Here is a 23,409-nt window from a genome sequence, read left to right on the forward strand (position 1 = left end):
TAAATAAATAAAACAAAAATAAAACCTCAGTCCTGAAGTACTCTTAAAATTGTAAAAGTATCATCTTTAGGAAAAAACTAATATCTACTTCTCCTGAACTAGCAGCCTTTTCAAGCCTTGTCTTTGTTTCCTTCTATGCTGTACAGAAATTGTTGTCAGGTGAGGAATTACCAAGAAGTGAAATGACATTATAAATGTCATAGGTCAGTACATAGGTAAGGAAGAAATGCTGTCTAGAAAGCAAGCTAACTTTTTGACCAAAACATTCTCGTTATATATCTGTTTTTGTCAATTCTCCTGCTTAATGTGCATACCTTCCTAACAAAAAAGTAACAAAGAAAACTTAGAGAGGTTACATGTTCAGCAAGAGATGTGCAATATTCCATGTCTAGAGAAAATATTGTGATTCATGAAAAAAAAAGTTCAAAAAGAAATTGAAATGTATTATGTCCTGACAAATTATATTCCCTTATGGACTTGTATTTCTTTAGGAGCACAAAACAAATCTCAGGCTTGAGTCCAAAGTCTAAAAGGATCATAAGGTGACATGCATTACAAAAACATTAAACCATCCTTTAGCTTGTGGTGCACCTTGCATTATATTAAAGTGTGAATATAAAAATAGAATTGAACATTTGGGAAAAGTTCCATGCTTGGAGGCTAAGTAGGTTTTCTTTTACAGGACTAAGTTCAACACCTTATAAGTATCACCTGAATTCTTGCAAATCAGGTTCAGTTTCATGAAAAGCAATGTTCTTTACCAGCTCATAAATCATTTTGGGTTCTGTCTGTCTTTATCAGAAAGAGTAGAATTTTTATTACTTTCCATGGTCACGCAGGTAGAGAGTAGCTCTCTGCTTTAATTGTCAGAATAAAAATGTTTTCTGAGGTTAAAAAGTGAGTTCAAAGGGATTTCAAATGTATTTGTATCACAAGGTTATATATTATCTCTGTTTCCCATTTTCTGTCCCATGCAGATATTATTCAAGTGAAATATGACACATACAGACTTACTAACAAATCTTTCATAAAAATAAAGCAAGAAATTTGAACTTACTAACCAGGTTAAAAATACACGTTTTTAAAATTGTATTTAAAAAATTTTTAGGAGAAAGGTGAACAGAAGTATCATTTTGCTATCTTATTAAGGTACATTGAAAAATGTGGCATGTAAAACAAATGAGTAAAGACCACCTCCAACAGACATTAGAAAAAAACTTCCAAATTTAAGAATGATTTTCATAAGTTTCTCGATCACCTAATGTTCTGATAAATTTTTCAGGAGAAAAAGAGGAAATTTAAGTCACAGTATTGAAGTTACTATTAAAAAATAACCAGAAGGTTTAATTTTTAAAGTCTCGTTTTTTAAGAAAGACCCAAAATGGTAAAAGGCTGACTTCCCAATTCCATGACTACATTGGTCTGCTGGTACAGATAGCTATTTTAAATCACTCACAAAATATTTTGTTTGCAAAAGTTCAAAGATTTAATATATGTTCAGGCAGAGTGAATAGAAATGCAAATATTCTTGATCACAATGAAGCTTTTTATGTAAAAGCCTGCAGGATTTGTTCCATAGGATATTACTACTTCCTCTTATTCATAGTTGTTAAGTAATTACATTTTTCTTTTTTATTGTATTAAATCTTAGTATAACTTTTTCTTTCAGCTCTGTCACATTACCTCAATGAATTTTCTTGAATATTTCTTTCAGTCTCTTAATGAATGACCTATTAAACTCATTATTGTGATTATAGTAAACCATTGTTACTATTCATTCACATGACATTATATATTTTCCAAAAGTACTATTATCACATGAATTATTTTTATGATCTTTTTTATAGCAGCATAAATGCCACAAAGGTTTTCTTTGCCATCAAAAATCCCATGCAGAAGAATTCATTTGTCAACACTAACCAACAAAAATTATCTGCATTCACTTAAAGCAATAGTTTTACAAATACTCATTGTACATTTACATCCTAGACCAATGCAGTCTAACCTGCAGAGTTCAAATTTATTTTATTGTAAAAAATGTCCCACACTTGCTGTGATTTTCTTTGAATGCATGGATTCAATCTAGGTCAGCTGCTTCCATAGGAAGAGTCAATTTTATCTAGCCAAGAGTTAAAGATTTTTCTTAAAGGAGGTGTTTTATATTGGGAATAATGGAACTAAAGAATGTGAAAAAGGGCTTGAGAAACATACAGGTTATGTTATTCAACAACAGTCTTATTGCACCAACATGGGTATACGGCCGCTATTGATGTTGAATGTATTTTTTGTTATGAAATATATGAAAATTTCAGGGAAAAAATGCTCAAGTCTTGCTGATAACACATCCTCCAGTATGTATGAATATAATGAGGGTTTGAGGGATATGTCCCAAATCCAAAAACACACCATGAATTGAAACCCTGCGCAGACTACTTAAGGAAAAAAACTAGCATCGCTGTGATTATACTGCCCTCTAGTGTCAAAATAAATGTTATTTACACTGAAGTTCATTTGCTTTTTTCAGATCAGCATTTTCATGACCCATTTGTCCAACTATGGGAATGACCGACTGGGATTATATACATTTGTTAATCTGGCCAACTTTGTGAAGAGCTGGACCAACCTGCGACTTCAGACTCTGCCTCCAGTACAACTGGCCCACAAGTATTTTGAGCTGTTTCCTGATCAGAAAGACCCTCTCTGGCAGGTAAAATTAATTCAATCATTGATATAACCCATTAATTCCAGGAACATAATTCTGTGAGATATTCCAAATGTGAAAAGTGAAGCCACCTGAAAAAACCTGCATTTTGGAAATGTTAGTAAATTTGAGAGACTGCTCCTTCCTAAACTGTAGTCTTTTATCATTGCTACATATTGCTCTCAATTCCCTGTTCCCTTGCGCATTGGAAATCATGGGATTCAGAAAGTTCAGTGATGGATTCAGTGGATATAATGTCTTCAATCAGGAGTGAGAGATAAATCTACATGTTGCAATAGGCTGGAAGAGTAGAAGATGGCAAACAGGTCGTTTGTTAGGCAGGTAGCCTTTGAACACATCCCCATATCTTTAATGATTAAACCATATTAAAGGATCTCTGAGAAGAGTTCAGAACTGACATCTGCCTTCTGAACCATGAGGTACACCAACAGCCAAGAGCCGCTGAATGTGGACAGCTTTCAGAAGTATTAATTGGGGATTAATATGGGGGAAGGCATTTCATGGGAAAATCACTGAGCTTCTTAAGATAAAATACCACATGAATATGGCATATTCAGATGACCCTGGGGGTAACCTAGATTTCAAAGCATAGACTCTTATGTATCATAGAATTAATTTCAGGAACAACTTTGAATTTAAATTGTCCACTCCATGATCTGTGAAAAATAATAATCTTGGCAAATAATTACATCTTGCTTACTATATGTCAGACTGGGCACTTTACATGTATTAACTCATTTAATCCTCACAACTACCTTACGTGGTAGGTACAGTTATGATTTGCATTTTACAGATGAAGAAACTGAAGCACAGAAAGGCTCAGTCAATTAAGCAAGGTCACACAGCTAGTGTGTGGCAGAGCAGGAATCAGTTGTAGGCCATCTGGCTTCAAAAGTTGTGCTTCCTAATCACTGTTTTCAACGCTACTAGAGTTACAGACAGAGCTGATGGTAAAACAGTAACAATCATCAGAAGTAGACCTCAGTAAATTTTTACCACAGATTGAATTTGTTAACTCTGAACTTTATATTCAATGCATTCGGCTTTCAACCGTAAGTTGATTACCTCCTGAGCACACACAGGTAACTCCATAACAACTGCACATTTAGCAGGTTAAGGTTGGTGGTTGTGGACTTAGGACTGCATATTACTTTTCCATTGTTTCAACAAGCATCTTTTCATTGTAACAAGCATCTTTTCATTTTAACTACCACAAAACATCACCAAACGTTAGCCAATGGAAAGACAGGCAATTTTCCTGCTACTTTAACCTAACTTTTAAACTGAAATCATTATTTCAGGTGACAAGTTTTAAACTTTTTCAGAAGAACAGCCAAAAAGAATACTCTTACTTTAGTCTTAACATCTGTTGCTTATTAAAAATAAGCAGAAGTCTTATTTAACTTCACATACCTATGGTATTAACTGACTAAAAATAAAAAGTGGTACTGTTTGCCCATTCCTGAAATAATATTATAGGTACTGTAATTCTTCCTCCTTTTCTACATAATATATACTTTGTTCTTAAAATGAAGGGTGTTCTAAGTAGGACTTGTGTGGTGGATGTTGGCGTTAAATATTATACACCAAAAGCAGAATCCCTAAGGTAGTAATTCACCCTCATTATTCCCTTTTGCTAAAACTTAGGACTTTCTAGCATCATAGTCTATAAAATTACGTTTTTAGATACACATTCATCAAGCTTTGATGGCAGCTGAGAGGTATCTACTCTTTAGATAGTAGTATTTTTGCCAGATCCCTATCCCTCTGAAGCACAGCTGGAAAGTTCAAAGTTACTTAGAATAAAGATCTGACAACTTATATTTCAGTTATATATTGAATACTAAGTGTGTATCATCTTTTAGGTTAGCAGGAAGCATAATCTCTGCCCAGTAAACTATTTAAAAAATAAATAGAACTGCTAGTAGCCAATTAAACTGTTCATGCTTTGAGACTGTTTACCCAAAGTGGAAATACTGCCCATCTCCAGCCTCCTCTGTAGACTCTCAGCCTCAAGATGGAAGGGAGTTATTCAGAACTTCCATGATGCCACTTCAGGGCTTTCATTTTTTTAAAAGAGCCTATGTTTTTATCCCAGCGTTTCCTGGTATACTTTTAAAGAACACAAGTTGGAAAAGCAGGCACACAATGGACACATTCATGAAAACAATACATCTCTATGTTCTTCTCCCATTTAGAATCCTTGCGACGACAAACGCCACAGAGACATTTGGTCCAAAGAAAAAACTTGCGATCGCTTACCAAAATTCTTGGTAATAGGACCCCAGAAAACTGGTGAGAACTTTTTATGTTATGATTAACCAGTGTAAAATTTCTGATGACTAGACAATGAGTTATTGTCACAATAAGTTTGTAAACCTCCCATAACTGCTAATGAATGAATAACGTTTTTCTCTGACATAATTTTCATTTAGCTCAGTAATGTACCTAAATGCTTAACAAAGTGTTTTTTAGGTGAAAAGAATAAAACAGATGTCACACTGTTCAAATATCCAGCAGTCAATTTGGTGGCACATTTTTCCCCCCAAATGTTTTCATTGAAAAGTATTTAATTAACACTTCTAAAATCAAAGCTAATCAGTGACAGGATTATATCAAAAGTCAAGAGGGACACAGATAAGTACCTATAACTCTTTATAATAAATCCCTGCTAGAAAAATAGTCCTTTAGGCTGCCATTTTCCTAATATTGTTTATTTGTAAACTTTCTTACAGAGATGACTATTTTTTAAAAGTCTAAAAGATATTTCACAAGCAGAATTCCTAGACATACATAAAACTCTGTGCTAAGAAAGGTGTTTATTCATACCCAGGAGAAATATTTTGCACCTTTTCTTTAAAATGATGTTCAATTTTTTTCCCCATAAACTTTTTTTTTTTTTTTTTGAGACGGAGTCTCGCTCTGTCGCCCAGGCTGGAGTGCAGTGGCAGTGATCTTGGCTCACTGCAAGCTCCGCCTCCCGGGTTCACGCCATTCTCCTGCCTCTGCCTCTTGAGTAGCTGGGACTACAGGCGCCCGCCACCATGCCTGACTAATTTTTTTGTATTTTTTAGTGGAGACCGGGTTTCACTGTGTGAGCCAGGATGGTCTCAATCTCCTGACCTTGTGATCTGCCCGCCTCAGCCTCCCGAAGTGCTGGGATTACAGGCGTGAGCCACCACACCCGGCCTATAAACTTCTTGTTTCTAAGAATCAATATTAAAACGAAGCCTCATGGAAGCTTTAAACTACCAGACATTCATGCTATATCCTGCGTGATAAATTATTTGGGGTCCTTGGTTACTAGCTTCACAGAAAACAGTGAACATCATATTGCTTGCTAAGGAGAATACATTTCTTCTCCTCATTGATCTAGAAATAACTGAGGAAAATTCTGTGCAATGTACACAGGGAGTTTAGCATGTTCATCTTTTTCCTTAATGTCATTTGCAGATATCAATTTGAAAACAATAATAAATATGGCAAATACTTATATTTTTCTTGTCATTTATTTCACTTGTCCTTATCTGTCTAAAGTGAAAAGACAACTAGGAAAACATTTAAACTAAAATCTCTTCAGTGAACTCCCACTGTCATCACATAAACTTGTCAAGACTGATCACATCCTGAAGGCTTGGTAGCATTTTGCTTTAGAAAGTCCTGCAGGATTCACTTCCCTCGTGTTGTGCTGGATATGCAGACATTTTGATATCATGGTTAGATGGTAGAGTTATCATTTGTCCTCTTAAACTCAGTTGGGTTTCCAAGTGTTTGTTACAATTTGGATATGGCATTTGTCGTTGGAAAAGACCTTTTATACAAATTGATTCTTTTTTATAGAAATTGATTTTTCCCAGTTTTGCTGAATATAATTTACATGCAATAAAATCCACCCATTTTGAATGTACAATTAGCTGAATTTTGAACATTGCACACAGTTGTGTCCACCACCACATTCAAAACACAGAACAGTTGTCAGCCTAAAAAAAATTTATCCTTGTTCCTTTGCAGTGTATCCCCCCCAATCCCCACCACATCCCAAGCCACAAGCAACTACTTCCTACCACTACAGTTTTACCTTTTCTAGAACTTCAAGTAAATGGAAGCATGTAGTGTGTAGTCTTTTGTATCTGACATCTTTCATTTAGCATAATACTTTTGAGATTCATGTTGCTGTATATATCCATATTTTGTGAAATTGATTTTTTAATTAAAGTGTTTTCTCGTATCAGTGACATGAGAATTAAATAGCTTCATTTTTAACTGTACTTTTGTCAAAAGTATTTTTCTGGGCCAGGCGCGATGGCTCATACCTGTAATCCTAGCACTTTGGGAGGCCAAGGCGGGTGGATCACCTGAGGTCAGGAGTTCAACACCAGCCTGACCAATACGGTGACACTCTATCACTACTAAAATACAAAAATTAGCCAGGCGTGGTGGTGTGCGCCTGTAGTCCCAGGTACTCAGCAGGCTGAGACATGAGAATTGTTTGAACCTGGGAGGCAAAGGTTACAGTGAGCCAAGATTGCATCACTGCACTCCAGACTGGACAACAGAGTGAGACTCTGTCTTGAAAAATAAAAAGTATTTTTCTGGATAATTTTGCACAGATTTCTAGTTATCTCGATATTCAAATATTTCAGTGTTAAGACTGACAAAAAATATAAAACTGAAGATTTATAGATGGTTATTTAAATGTGTGTCTATGACTATGTAGTTGAGTTACCACTCACAAAATACATATGCAGGACAGTTTATTCAGACCCAAGAATATGTACAGGCAAAGACAGAATTCAGAAACCACAACTTAACAATTTTTTAACACTGATACATTTCATTATGCCTTTTACTGACTATGCAAAATAATTAGATTATATCCATTTTTTCTGTTTGTCTAATTAATGCTGATCATGAAACGCTATTAAAAGTGAACAAATGTATTTAATACAATTCTTAAAAATAAGATTCAGAAAATAATGTTTTCAGTTGATCTAAGAAAGGAATTAATCTCTCTGCTTTTTTGCTCACATTATAATGGCAATACTTATTTCCAAAAATATTTGTTATTTTTAATTTTAAAAATTCCTCATGCATTTTTCTGGATTATATCTCACATGTATAATTGAAATTTAAATGTATTTATATATTTATGTATTATAATTCTAAGCTATGTCTCAGTAAAGTTTTTATCTGAAAAATGCCTTTTAGATATTCAGATACGGCACTCTTTAGGTGATTTCATCTAGGTTACCTCGCTAATCCTCATAGAACACTGATAGCTAAGTATTTTCTTCCCCACTACACAGATGGAAAAACTAAGACTCAAGAGAGGTTGTAAATAATTTTTGTTCAAATTCACACAGCTGGTAAGTACAAGAATAAAAATCTTGATCCTAGAATTTACCTGACTTCAAAGAACATGCTCTTTCTACTTTACTACTTTCTACTTTACTATGAATTTCATGTAATGGAGCTTTTTTCCTCCAATAAATTTTAGATATTGCTTCATAGTTATTCTAAGTCAGTGATTCTCAAGGGTGGTTGCCAGAGCAGCAGCATAAGCATCACCAGAAAACTTACTAGAAGTGCAGGCCGGGCGCGGTGGCTCACTCTTGTAATCCCAGCACTTCGGGAGGCCAAGACGGGTGAATCACGAGGTCAGGAGATTGAGACCATCCTGGCTAACACGGTGAAACCCCGTCGCTACTAAAAATACAAAAAAATTAGTCAGGTGTGGTGGCGGGCGCTTGTAGTCCCAGCTACTCGGGAGGCTGAGGCAGGAGAATGGCGTGAATCCGGGAGGCGGAGCTTGCAGCGAGCCGAGATCGCGCCATGGCACTCCAGCCTGGGTGACAGAGGGAGACTCCTGTGAAAAAAAAAAAAAAAAAAAAGTGCAAATTCAGCAAAGACTTGCTGAATCAGAGATACTGGGATAGGGCTGTGCTATCTGTGTTTTAACAAGCCCACCAGATGAATCTAATACATGCTACTTAGAGGAGCACTGTTTTAAGGCAAGCTTGTGAAGCACATTTTTACTTTGTATATCATAGATTACTGTGTTTTATTCCCTATAATGATCTATGATTACAGTGTTCATTGTTTGGTTCAGATATAATCTAGGAAGACTACCTCTTTCAATTCATATTTTAAGACAATATTGCTGTTGACAGTTATTTTAACAATTTTTCTATTATATAGATATGGTAGATTTAATAAATATTAAAGAAAGCTTAATTTATAAATACTTAAATAGTATTTATTTACTTAAATATTGCCATATTTGTACCATTTAAGTAAATAAACACTAAAATACTACCTTACTTCCATATTAATACTATTTAAGGACTGGGCACAGTGGCTCATGCCTGTGATCCCAGCACTTTGGGAGGCCTAGGTGGGTGGATCATCTGAGGTCAGGAGTTCGAGACCAGCCTGCCCAACATGGTGAAACCCTGTCTCTACCAAAAATACAAAAATTATCTGGGCATGGTGGCGGGCGCCTGTAATCACAGCTACTCCTGAGGCTTAGACAGGAGATTCGCTTGAGCCCAAGAGGCAGAGGTTGCAGTGAGCCAAGATCACGCCACTGCACTCCAGCCTGGGCAACAGAGCGAGACTCCATCTCAAACAAAAAAAAAAGAAAGAAAAGAAAGAAAGCTTATCTGAAAAATAAGAAAATTCAAAGTTTTGTACAAATGGCAACATGACATAATTACTAAGCAAAATTAGAGTAGTAATTTCTCCAAGTGAGAGAAATATTACAAGGCCATGTCTTATTACTATTGCTAGCTATTGACTTGGAATATAATTTTCAAGTCCTGCTCCACAGATTGTATAACAGTGTAAATAATAGTATATTTCTCTCTTAGGGGTAGCCAATATGTAGAAATGCTTTTATATTATGATCTTTTAAACACAGCCACAGTTACAAATATTAAATACATGGCTAAACCTTTGACAAACTGAACCCAAACTGCCTTACTTTCTCTTGTACCAGACTGACTAAGCTGCACCCTTTATCTCCTCATTTAGTCTTATAAAACACTAATTGTACAGTTTATGACATTGCTCACTTTTTGAAAAATCACACCCTTGCTCCCCAACAGTCACAAATATATATGCGTACCTGTGATATACCATTCTCTTCCCTAGTAAATGCAAATTCTATAAGTTACGTCGCTAAGAAAGGGCACTATTTTTTTTTTTCAAATTTAGCAATTTAAACAATTTTTGACACTACTTTTATAAAAAATATAAGTACATTCAAGCTTAAGCAAACTTGTGGAAAGATTAAATTCTGTCTTGAGTTTAATTAGCTTTCATAGGCCTCAAGAAGAACTTAATATGAGAACCCAAGTATTGATTTTGGTAATGTAATATATTAAATAATAATATATTTCATTTATATAGTGGCTTATTACTGTCAAAATGTCTTCAAGTACATGTCTTTTCATTCTCAGAGAAAATCTATGAAATAAGTAGGCAGGGGATTTTCCATTAAGAAAGTTGAGACAGGCCAAGAGAGGTGGCTCACTCCTGTAATCCCAGCACTTTAAGAGGCCGAAGCGGGAGGATTGCATGAGCTCAAGTGTTTAAGACCAGCCTGAGCAACATAGCGAGACCTCATCTCTACTAAAAAATTTTTAGAAGTTTTAAAATTAGCCTGGCACAGTGGTGCATGCCTGTAGTCACCGCTACTTGGGAGGCTGAGACAGGAGGATCCCATGAGCCTGGTGTCAAGATTGTAGTGAGCCATGATTGCACCACCACACTCCAGCCTGGGCAATATAGTAAGATGCTGTCAAAAAAAAGAAGGAAGGAAGGAAGGAAAGAAGGAAGGAAGGAAGGAAGGAAGGAAGGAAGGAAGGAAGGAAGGAAGGAAGGAAGGAAGGAAGGAGAGAGAGAAGAAAGGAAGGAGAAAGGAAGAGAAAAAGAAAACTGAGACAAACAGAAGCTGAAAGACAAAGTCACAGACAAATCAGTCATTGAACTGAGATTGAAAGCCAGTTCTCTCAATCCCTGCAACAGGCCTATTTTCACACCACACTGTCTCCATTTTTTTAGAACCTGCTTCTGTTAAACTGCTGATTATCCATTCAAGTTATTTCAAGGAGTAGTTGTAACAACTCTGTTTGGATCATTGTAATATTTATTAATGACTTTAAAGTGCTGATCATAGGAAATTGTGTTTTCATTTAATTAATTTCTGAACCTCTATTATCTTTCCAGGTACCACTGCTTTGTATTTGTTCCTGGTTATGCATCCTTCCATCCTTAGTAACTCCCCCAGCCCAAAAACCTTTGAGGAGGTACAGTTCTTTAATAGAAATAACTACCACAGGGGGATTGATTGGTAAGATGGGTTATTAGTATAAATCTAAAAGTTTATGTACTGTGCACAGTATAAACTTAGCACTAATATTTAGAAACATCTAAGTTTGTAGTCACAAATAAAAGTTAACCTCTGTGCCTTGGAAATTGATTGAATATCATAAAGGGGCTCAGAAATTTTTCAAAACAAACTCTTCTCAGTTTATAAAGAGACTTGTTTCCCCAAGAGGATCACATGTAATTTCAATTGTCATTAATTTTCTTGATGGTAATTATAGATATTAAGTCAGAAGAATAGCATAATATTCAGAAATTTAATTCCTCTCTACTAGTAAGGGGAAAAAAATTTCATATCTTTTTCTTCTTGTGCACTTTTTATTAAGTGATACTATAGCCAACATATGTAATTTTCTACTTTCTTTGGCACATAAAAAGAAAAATAAATAAATAAAACTAGAAATGTTTGTATATTGCGTGAGTAATCAAAGCTATAAAAAAACTATCAACAATACACAGAATTTAATTTTTGCCTTTGAATCAAAATTAGAAATATATCAACCATCTGAAGAAAACATTTAAAAAGTAAAAATGTCAGAATACACAAAATACAGTCATGTAGTAGAGAGAGATGGTGCAAACTAACATGTTAACCATAAAATGTATCTAAAGGTCTTGCTATGAAGGTGTAATGCTGGACAGAGAGTGGTATAAATGAGTGAATTATAATAATTCTACAGCATAAATAGATTTTGCGTGTATTTTAGCATAGTCATATATATCTCTGTTGTCAGATTGCATGATCTCAATTTTATAATTATCAACCCCCTGAGGAGCTGCTTATGAGAAGTCAGAATGGAAAGGAAAAGGAATGGATTGAGTATAATTTGAGCACCTACTAGGATTTATGTATATTCTAATTGTTATATATCTCACTGCCAATTTTTCAGTTCAGGGTTTGATATTTTGATTAATTGTGTGGTGTTAAATAACAGCTGGAAAATCAAAAAACCATCAACAGTGGCCAGGCACAGTGGCTCACATCTGTAATTCCAGAATTTTGGGAGGCTAAAGTGGGTGGATCACTTGAAGTCAGGAGTTTGAGACTAGCCTGGGCAAGAGACTACCTTTGGTAGAGACCCCATCTCTACCAAAAATATAAGAATTATCCAGGCATGGTGGTGTGCACCTGTAGTCTCAGCTAATTTGGGAGACTGAGATGGGAGGATCACCTGAGCCCATAGAGGCTGAGGCTGCCCTGAGCTGCGATTGCACCACTGCACTCCAGCCTAAGCAACAGAGTGAGACCCTGTCTCAAAAAAAAGAAAAGAAAGAAACCATCAACTACTTCAGGTGTATTTGACCACTGACTAAAATATATATATGCCAGTATATAATTATAGAATAAAATGATGTTAACATCAGGACTAAAAGGACTGAATAAAAACTGCTTTGGAGGTGGACAGGAATGTATTAGTATTACTAATGTAATACTAATACATTCCTGTCAATAGTTGGATTCTCTAGGACTTCTTTTTCAAAAAACATATTTTTGAAAAATTTATGGTAAAAAGTTATTGCAAGAGTTATTCTTAATTTTTTATCATAAACCTTTCAAAAATATCTTTTAATCATCATGTCGCTAGGTACTCTGATAGGAACAAAAAGTCTGGCCGGGCACACAGGCTCACCCCTGTAATCCCAGCACTTTGGGAGGCCAAGGCAGGCAGATCATCTGAGGTCAGGAGTTTGAGACCAGCCTGGTCAATATGGCAAAACCCGTCTCTACTGAAAATACAAAAAGTAGCTGGGCATGTTGGTAGGCGCCTGTAATTCCATCTACTCAGGAGGCTGAAGCAGGAGAATCACTTGAACCTGGGAGGCAGAGGTTGTAGTGAACCGAGATGGTGCCATTGTCCTCCTCATTGTCAGAAGGAGACTCTGTCTCCAAAAAAAAAAGAAAAGGAAGAAATACTCAGGGTCAACCCAAATAACAAATAAATGAAGAAATGTGGAGTATTGCAAAAAAAATTCCACTTTTCAGGTAAAAGAAAATGCTGAAGTTTTATGTTTTATATAAGTAGGAAAACTTAAGGGAGGCATTTGCTTTTAACCCCCGCATTGTTAAAACACTTCCAGTTTGCTCACTAATTCTTTGAATACCCTGAATTTACATTCTCTAAATGTGAGCCTATTTATGGAGCTTCCAGGTCCCATACTAAAAATATGAACCTTTTATTTGCTTCTCTATTCATGAAACATCTTTCAAGTACCTGTAAGTGCCAGCCACTACACTAGAAAGATGCAGACATATAAGCAAACAAGAGCTGTGCCCTGCCCTCTCCAAGAGCCCCTGGAGCCTGGCAAAATCAACACATTATAGGTCCAAGATCCAGACTTGCTTGAGGAGGTTTTCAAAGCCTAAACTGTTCCAGATATAAAAGACTTCTAGCAAGGTAGGGCAGGTTTAAGAAGCTAAAATTTCTGCTCTTTTTTGTGATTTTTGAAGCCTTTTTCAGAACAAGCAGGTTTGAGACAAGCTTGGACCAAATAAGATACCACTAGACACTTGAAATAATCTTAGCACTCCTGGAACCAGTGTGAGCTTCTACATAAGAAGTATCCTGAAATTTGGCACTTTCTGTAAATAGAATGTACACCAGAACAAATAGCACATCAAACCTTCCAGAAATTTTTGTATATCTCTTTCTCCCTAAAAGGGTGCCAGAATTACATATCACCAACAAGCCAATTCCAGACAACATAAAAGGATTTCTTTACTGCTCTGAATCTCAAGATATCACTGTGTTGCACCAGCTAAACTTTGCAATATGTTAACAACTGGAATTCTACCAGAAGCTTTATCATGTTTGAGGATATGATCTCAGTCAAAAATCTACCAACATCTCATGTGATCTTTTGGTCAAAAGAAAACAAGATACTGTAAAAAACAGGTCATTTCATGAATATTAATGACTTTTTTGTTGAGTAATTATTGAATTACCTTGTCTTGGTAGCCCAGTGTGATAATGGCTTATGAATTGAAGGGGGTGGCAATGGAGGCTGAGGCCATTATTATAAAATATAAGAATCCCTAGAAGCTATATTTTTACAGTCGCTCTAAAAAAGCCCTTTTCCTCTAAAAGATGTTCCTTAGTGCTTCAGAAATATTTCTTATCATATGCTGAATTAGTTGTATTTGACAACTTTTATTCAGGTGGAACATTAAATGAAATCCTACATTTCAGTGCTTGAACCTATAGATATCCCTGTGTTCATTCTGCTGGTAATTTGAATTCTGTCTACTGGTGAGGATATAGAACATGACCTTGGGAAATTTGTTAGGATTGTATATTTGGAATGTGCATACTTTTTAAACTTCTCTTATAATCATACTAAAGAGGGACATAGGTGGCTCTATATGAGAAAAAGTAAGCAAATAAGCAATATTTATACCAGATATGCTCTGCATCTTTGACACTATGTGAGTAAACATAACACTGGCACAATACATTTGTGAAAAAGAAATTATTTCACTTGCAATAAAGTAAAAAATATTTTCTCTAAATCCTTTTAAAATGTCTGAACTGAACATATCATCTGTTTTAATACAATTTTCTTTTTGAGTACTTGAAATTTTCTCTGTACAGTGTTTCTACATTTAGACACATTTGATATAGCTAGCTTGATCCCTGTTGCAGTTTGATCATTCTGTGTCTACATGTTTGTTATCACTTATATTTTTTCCTGATATTAAGCAAAACATAAAGAAAATGTACTTACAAAAACATCTTCCAAACACATTATTAGTGTTCTGGATATTTTTCTCTTGCTCACAAATGCTGTAAAGAAAAAGGCTTTTGTTTAGGAAGCACATGAATTTGTGGGACACTTTTAACATCTTTGGTCACCAGAATATGAGTATAAACCAGAGTCTTACTTTGAGAAAAATATTCCTTTTCTAGGTATATGGATTTCTTCCCAGTCCCATCTAATGTCACCACCGACTTTTTGTTTGAGAAGAGTGCCAATTACTTCCACTCAGAGGAAGCCCCTAAAAGAGCTGCTTCTCTGGTTCCCAAAGCCAAGATTATCACCATTCTCATTGACCCTTCAGACCGAGCATACTCCTGGTACCAGGTAAGGAAAATGCAAATAAAATCCAACAGGCAGAAGCAGAGTATGGACAATGAAGCATTGTTTTTAGCAATACCCACTACCTCAGGTTTTCACAAAAGAGATTTGCTAGTTGTTTGATATCTACAGAAAAATGAACAAGTTTTTCTTGATTTCCACTGAGAAATTTCCTCCATTAAGTTCTTGTTCTTATTTTATTAACTTAATCACTTCATTTAATAAAATGTATTAATGCAATAAGAGAAACTAAATTAAAATATAACAAAATATTATGTACTTTTTTATATCTCTGCTTCCATATATCTGCATTTTAAAGGTAATAATTTTAAATCATTATTTTTTCATCTGATACATGTGTACTCTATAAAGAGTCAGATAGCAACAATTTCAGGCTTTGAGGGTTGTACAGTCTCTGTTGCAACTCTACCATTTTATTTCAAAAGCAGCCATAGACAATATGTTAATGCATAAGCATTCCTGTGTTCCAATAAAACTTTACTGAATAGGCAGTAGGCCATAGACTGCTGACCCTGGCTCTAAAAGAGCTTAAACAACTGCTTGTACTAAAGAAACAGCTTAGTGGCAAAACTAATATATATAAGAATCTTTAGGCTGGGGTTGGTGGCTCATGCCTGTAATCCAAGCGTTTTGGAAGATGGGAAGATTGTTTGAGCCCAGGAGTTCAAGACCAGCCTGGGCAACATAGGGAGACTCTGTCTCTACAAATAAGGAAAATTAGCCGGGTATGGTGGCACACACCTGTGGTCCTAGCTACTTGGAAGGCTAAACTGGAAGGATCGCCTGAGCCTAGGGGGTTGAGGCTGCAGTGAGCTGTGATTGCATCATGTACTACAGCCTAGGTGACAGAGGGAGACTCTATCTCAAAAAAACAGGAAAGGAAAGGAAGGGAAGGGAAGGGAGGGGAGGGGAAGGGAGGGAGGGGAGGGGAGGGGAGGGGAGGGAAGGGAAGGGAAGGGAAAGGAAAAGAGAAAAGAGAAAAATTCTACATCCCTGAGATCCTAACACATCTAAATGTTTCTTGTATACTCATTGCCATTGTTTTCTGATGTTGGTTAGAACCTTGCACAGAAATGCTCACTTTGAAATAACAAACTCTAGTAATAATATATATCAAATACACTTTTAATAAATCATTGCAAATAATAGGAAACAATCTTTTAAAACTTGTTTTGGTGATAGTTTAACCACCAGTTGGAAGGGTTCAATAAGCAGCAGTCAAAATTAACATAATAACATAGAAAAATTGATGGAGTCAGTGTCTTTAGTCTCTAGGACCCTTAGTTCTCATTTCTCAGGTTTGTAATTTTAAAAAATGCTTTCCTGCTGTTCATGTGTTTATCCATTCATCAAATAATGTGCTACCATGTGCAGTTTTTTTCTAAGTGTGGTTTGAAAAATAAATGTGATGCTATACTTGAAATTGCTTTCAGCCTAATTGGAGAAATATGTATAAACAAGCATATAAATTAGAAAGTAATAATCAATTGACATACAGACTCCTTCAGAATGACAAAGCCCACCTGACAAAGACCATCTGGGAAAGGACAGATTTATTCATGGCTGTCGCAGAGAAGCCCAAACACCAGAACCATGGGGCACTTTCTCAAATAAGGGAAAGATACATAAGGAGAGAAATTCAGGTAAAATAAAAATGAAGAAGTGTTCTCATAGGTGCAAAGCAGAGCTATGTAAAGGAGTTATCGTCAGGTCAGTGCTGAAAAGCAGACTGAGGGTCCTATTTTCTTGGAAACGATAATGTTAAGACAAATGCGGAATGTTCTATGTACGAAAACCTCTAATCTGAAATCTGCAAGTAGGCTGGATATATGAATGCTTCCCTGTGTTAAAGTGACCCACATAGCTTAGATCCTCCCTACAAGAGTGGGATGTTCCATTCTTACTGATTTGATTTAAAACAGCTAAGTTCTTGACAATTACAATATTAGAGAATAAAGTTGCTCATTACTGAGTCCTTCTGCTACTTAACAAAAGCAGTTGTTGAAGTTCACAAGAGGAAGAACAGATTGTTGGAAAAGGTTTTGCGGCAGGAACATAGTAGGGAAAGGTCACAAAAAGCAGATGAAATCTTAGATAGGCATTTTGATAATAATCTGAATAAGGAGTGGAGACATCCTGGAAAGCTAAGATCCATAAAAATCCACAATTCTATACTAATCATTCATGCCAAACCTGAAGCCATCTTTTAAATCAAAACATACAGCAAATTGCAAATTGCCTGATTTGATTTTGCAACTTTTACCTTTTCCACTAAGTATCTGGAGAAAAGAAAAATAAGCCTTAATTGACTCCCAGAAAATGAAGAAAATTGGAGCTTGGCAACCACTTCGTCCCTGAAAAATATAGAATTTACAGAAAAAGAAGGCTTTAAGGCTGCAAGCTAACAAAATGTCCTAAATATTACAAATAAATCACAGTGGCAAAATGCAGACCTTAACAAAGTCTAGCAGTTTGTAGTCCAGTGATTTGAATCTCAGTTGCAGAAAATTTGCTATTCAACTAGATGTGGTAAACATCCACCAACTCACCACTAAGCCTGAATATTTACTGGCCAATTTAAAGAAAAGGTGATTTCCTCAAACCCATGGGCCTGAGCCTGGGCCATTATGAAACACTTTCCTATTTGGATTGCTACTTTCTGCATTTTCTGCACAATAAATGATTCTGATTCACCGCAAAGGTTACCATTAGATAAAATAATCTTGGCTTTTAGATACCAGGGGATGTATGATAAAAGCTGCGGATTTCAGATAATGTGCATGTCAGACTTTCTAGTACTTTCTTCATTTAAAAGAGCTGATAGGCCTTTTCTAATCTAAAACTGCATTACTAGATGGAGCGAAACTATTTGGCAGAGATAGTAGAGTGCTTGTCTATTATGGATATTCACTGGACACTATAAATGGTTTGCTTATGAGTGGGAATGGGGCCATTAACACAGTTTTCAAAAGTTTACTTTCACAATAAAATACGTACACTAAAGAAACAACTCAGTAATGTTGGTGAAGGAATCCTATCAATAAGAATTCAACTTCTACCAGATAAATTCTCCAAAACTTACTCCCATAAGTATCATAACTTCAAATCCTGAGGCTCCAAGCAAACATTTTCATCGGTTATTAATTTCAAAATAAATAACTCTCCAGCAGTGAGGCACTTCTTTCTTTAGCTTTGAGACTTGTCACAAAGATTGGTTTTTAATTATTTACGCCTATGTTCAGATGAGTTTAATCATCCACCTTTTCATCATAGCATCAACGATCACATGAAGACCCTGCAGCTCTGAAGTTTAGCTTCTACGAAGTGATCTCAGCAGGGCCCCGTGCACCCTCGGAGCTCAGAGCCTTGCAGAAGAGATGTTTGGTCCCGGGGTGGTATGCCAGCCACATCGAGAGATGGCTTGTTTATTTCCCTCCATTTCAGGTATGGAGTAATAAGGATTTACATCATGTTAGAATCTCATTAAGTTGATGACTTTGCCTTAAGGATAAGAAAATTTTCACTTGTTAAACTATTACTAGTTTTTCCTCTTTAGTTGTAAATAATGAGGCTGCGGCAAAGAGAAATAGGCAGAAGTAGAAAAACTGTTTAATTTTCTAAGAGTATTTCAGGATAATTCTCCCTGCTCTATTTGCTGTGCATACCTTTCCTGATTGTAAAAAGCTTCGAAAGCTTTAGATCCCTGATTCTCTTCCTGAGAATAAAGTTCGAAAGGGAACCTCTTAACCAAAAAAGACAAATAATATTTTGCTTAATTAAGTGCCATTATTTTCTTTTTGAACCCCCTTGCTGAATTTTTTATAAGTCTTATGTTTTTCTCAGCCCCTTGAATTTCTTCTGCCTGGCATCAACCTAGACTGCAAAATCAGCCAGCCCCTCATGGGATGGTGTAAGCAATCCAGTCCATCAAACATGGTATATACCTGTGAGTCTAGAGTCATGCTGTCCAAATATGACAACCACTACCACAGATGGCTATTTTAATTTATATTAAAATCAAATAATATGAAAAGTTCAGTTCCTCGGTTGCTTTAGCCACATTTTAAGTGCTCAATAGCTGGCCGGGCTCGGTGGCTCAAGCCTGTAATCCCAGCACGCTGGGAGGCCGAGGCGGGCGGATCACGAAGTCAGGAGATCAAGACCATCCTGGCTAACACGGTGAAACCCCGTCTCTACTAAAAAAAAAAAAAAAAAAATACAAAAAACTAGCCGGGCGAGGTGGCGGGCGCCTGCAGTCCCAGCTATTCGGGAGGCTGAGGCAGGAGAATACCGTACACCCGGGAGGCGGAGCTTGCAGTGAGCTGAGATCCAGCCACTGCACTCCAGCCCGGGCGACAGAGCGAGACTCGGTCTCAAAAAAAAAAAAAAAAAAAAGTGCTCAATAGCTACATGTTAGACCCAGCAGCTATAGAACATGTCCGTCATAACAGAAAGTTCTATTGAACAGTGCTGATCTAGGCTAAACAGAAATATCAGAGAAGAGGTATGGATAGACAAGACTTGCTTTGCAAGCTTTGTGTCCCTTAATCCTGGTCTCCTCTTTTCTCGCTGGGTCCACCCTCCTTGGAGTAACAAGAAACTTCTCCTCCTTAGTTTCTTAAGGAACTTTGTCCATGTTCAGGTTTCCTGAGAGCCTAACCTTATTCTCCACATGGATTATCAAAATATCTCTTCAACCTTTACAGTGCTGTTCCTCAAAGGAATCATGAGGAATGACATGTTCTCTGTCATATTATGTCTGAGTTTATTACAACCTTTCTTCTTTTCTGTTGTATGTCCCAGCTTGAATGATGGGATCATTGCTTTGTCTCTTTTGAAAGTTGGTTTCCATTTGTGATTTCCTAGTCACATTTCTAAGCTCTCTTGGTATTTCAACTGCCTTTTTTGCTTTCATAGTGTGACTTCTCAGATTGCAAACCATGAGTGTACTTGATTGGTGTGATTTCTGGTTCCAGGTCATTAATGAGGATGACCTGGATCTATCTAACACCAATGCATGCAATTTTACTCAGGACAGTGTCTCTCACTGAATGAGTTCAGAGTGCAGAAATTTTTCATTGTACAGTTTACATGTCTTTTTTCAATGTGCATTTTTTTAATTTTATAATTTAGTTGCTAATTATTGATGGGCAACAATTAAGAACTGATCCTGCTACAGTGATGGATGAAGTACAGAAGTTTCTAGGAGTCTCGCCTCATTATAATTACTCAGAAGCTTTAACGTAAGTTTATATTCTAATTAGTTTATTGACGTTTCAGCAGGGAATTGATTTCAAAGAAATTGTAGTTTGGTCATACAGCTGTCAGGTTACCTGTTCCTTATATGCTGGTTATTTTTCAATTTGACATTAACCACCAAAAAAAAAAAAAAATTCAACAGTGTGACAAAGAAATGTCCTAACCTAAATCCTGTGTTAATTCCTAATTGTACAAAGATTTCCCTGAAAGGAGAGAAATAAAACAGTGGTAAATCTTAAAACAAATCACAAACCTTAAAAGAAGTTATCTGAAATAAGTTCATAAAGCCTGAGCCTATTTAACAGGCAATATGGGGCCTCTTGGAAGTATGAACAGGTGAGTAACTAAGTAGTTTAGGAACTGACTCTTCTCTCATTTATGTAATTTTCAGAAACAATATCATACAGCAAGAAATAGTCCATAGGTGGTTGAATAAGCAGAGATAAATGTACTATTATTGCTCCTAAACATTCTTTTTTTGTTTTATTTTTTGCATCTTTGTCTTTAACCAACATTTGACCCTGTCACCTCTCCTTCAGAGTCCTCAGCAGTTAAAGCACTGGTTTGATTTTTCTGTTTGTTTATATGTTTTTTTGCTGGTTTCTTCCGATTTTCTTGGGTAACTGACTCTATAAGGTTCATGACTGGGGACCAGTAAGGCACTAGGGTTGAAGAAGGCAGTTACTCTCGGAGGTGTGCCCATGCCTGAGACTGAGTGCTGTGTCCAAGTGCCTCTCTTATCTCACCCTAGTGCTGACTCTGGGCTTCACTTAGCATTTTTGAAGAAGACCTCTATCTTACTGTGTCCATTTGGAATGGATGGCAATCAGATTTTGGAGAATTATATTTGTTCCTACCACACGTGTAGAGCAACTGGAAGATACTGAGTTGGATTGGGTCATGGACCTGACTCACACCATAAGTTGGTTTTTTTTTTTAATTACATGGACTGAGCCTTTAAAAAAAACTGAAAAAGACTATCATGGAATTTTTCCATTGTATTTTTCAGTATAAAACTCAGTTCCACAGATAAAGTAGTTTTCCCCTTTTTTGTACTCTTCAATATCAATTTAGAAAGCGAGAGGCAGGTTCCCTTTACCTTTCAACAAACTTTACAGTTAAAAAAAAAAAAAAAAAAAAAAAGATTAGCAGAAAAACATCAAATACTGCTTATATCTCCTACAATGAAATATAGAGACACATAAGGGAGGAATTTTGGTTTAGAGGACAAAGGAGTAGGTGGAACTCTGCAGTTTTGAGCTTCCTTCCTAAGAGTCATTTATACTTTGCTGTTATTATTAACCTCTGACCTCTGTGTTTTCTATACTATGAGTACTGTCAGAGTTTTGTAGAGCTTAGTTCAAGTACTAACACAGACACTGGCCTTAGGTATTTAACATTCAACTTGACCTTGTGATTTCAGTTTGCACTTAAAAATTCAAGACCATTTTCTGTTCTATATCTTTTTAAGTATCTCTTAGAAAAGAAAGCTTTTATTTTCTAAACAGTTTTCTATTTCAAGTTAGGTTATCTTTGGGTCTTTTTTTATAGAGTATGTAGCAAAGTATTGTATTTCAGAAAAAAAATACAGTATTCTATAAAGACAGAGTTGCTTTTTCTTACGGGATGGTCCTTGACCTGCATGCTGTGTATTTGTCCCCTCTGCAGCCAGCTCAGCAGCAAGCTTTTTATTCATCTCCACTGCTGAGAAAAGGCAGTGTAAACTTAAAAGAGTATCAAAGCAACGTACTGTATACAAAGAACTGTAGGTCCCTTTGCACCTGAGCTGCATCTAGCAAAATTACTGATTATATGATTCTCTAACCTGGTTGGGGGCTCAGTGGGTGAAATAGCAAGATAAGATATGTGTAGTCCCTGAAACCACAGTTTCTGTTCCAGCAGTGCCACCCAGGCTCTCACCCTGCAGGTTGAGATAATGTGTTTCCATTCCATTTCTTTTTATATTTTCTTGTCAATCATCAATTGGCCTGACACAACTTGTAAATCCGGGCAGTGCACTAGTTGCAGAATATTTGGAAGTTTCATGTCATTGTCTGGGGTCTAAATTGATTATCCTTCACCCTATGCCCTTTGTAGTTGTTTATCTGAAAACTGTCTTCACAATTTACTTACTCCTGTTAGAGTAACTATACTGATAGCTGTTTCTGTAGTGCTGTGGAAATATTGAGGATGACTAGAGGTACAAAATATATATCCTCAGAAATGCCATTTATACCAGTTTGTATACTTTGTACACTTTGGTATTGCTTCTTATTTTTTCTTCTTATTTTCCTGCTGGCGATAATGACTATCTCACTGGTGCTTAAAAAAATTTTTTTTTCTCATTGGAAGACCTCTAAGGATATAGTAAACTGCAAACCAATATGAATTCTCAACTAACTACATAAATCTAGTGCTTTGCATATAGTAGAATAAATAAATGAAGCAAGGTCTATACAAATGTTTTACTATGCAATCTTTGCGTGAAAGAGTATTCCAATTTAAGAGATCTCTAAACTTACTATCTTCCATATAGCAAATTTCAGCATCAAAACTATTTTCAAGAAGAATCACAATAAGCCTCCATTGTCAAGACTGTTGTTTATTCTTTTCCACAAGTGCTAAAGAAAGCGTTCAAGACTTCTAAAGATATACAAAGTCACTGAAGAATTTGTGATGTCTTAAAATGACTAAGTACTGTCATCATGGGTGTTAAGTGATATATTTAATGTTAAATAATCTGATTTTCTCAGTGATCATGTGAATGAAATAAGCAAAATAAGCTTTAAAAATATAAATAAGAACTTTCTCATTCAATGAAGTAAATTATAATTTACAACTCTTGTTCCACATACCCTTAATCCCTAAATGGAACTGATATATTAACATTAGTTTTTGTGTTACGTGTTGTATAGTATTTTGAAGCAATCATTTGAAATAAGACA

General features: G+C 36.0%; 1 protein-coding gene across 1 annotated transcript in view; it reads left to right on the forward strand.

Annotated features, from left to right (window-relative positions):
* NDST3 (N-deacetylase and N-sulfotransferase 3) overlaps positions 1–23,409 on the forward strand; it is a 213,106-nt gene that overhangs the window by 176,100 nt on the left and 13,597 nt on the right. Inside the window, exons 7-12 of the mRNA XM_025385288.1 lie at positions 2,525–2,707; positions 4,921–5,017; positions 10,952–11,075; positions 15,016–15,190; positions 18,479–18,649; positions 20,339–20,448. Coding sequence (XP_025241073.1) covers positions 2,525–2,707; positions 4,921–5,017; positions 10,952–11,075; positions 15,016–15,190; positions 18,479–18,649; positions 20,339–20,448 — 860 coding nt within the window. The remainder of the gene's footprint in view (positions 1–2,524; positions 2,708–4,920; positions 5,018–10,951; positions 11,076–15,015; positions 15,191–18,478; positions 18,650–20,338; positions 20,449–23,409) is intronic.

This window comes from Theropithecus gelada, chromosome 5, assembly GCF_003255815.1.
Source record: "Theropithecus gelada isolate Dixy chromosome 5, Tgel_1.0, whole genome shotgun sequence".
Taxonomy (NCBI): Eukaryota; Metazoa; Chordata; class Mammalia; order Primates; family Cercopithecidae; genus Theropithecus; species Theropithecus gelada.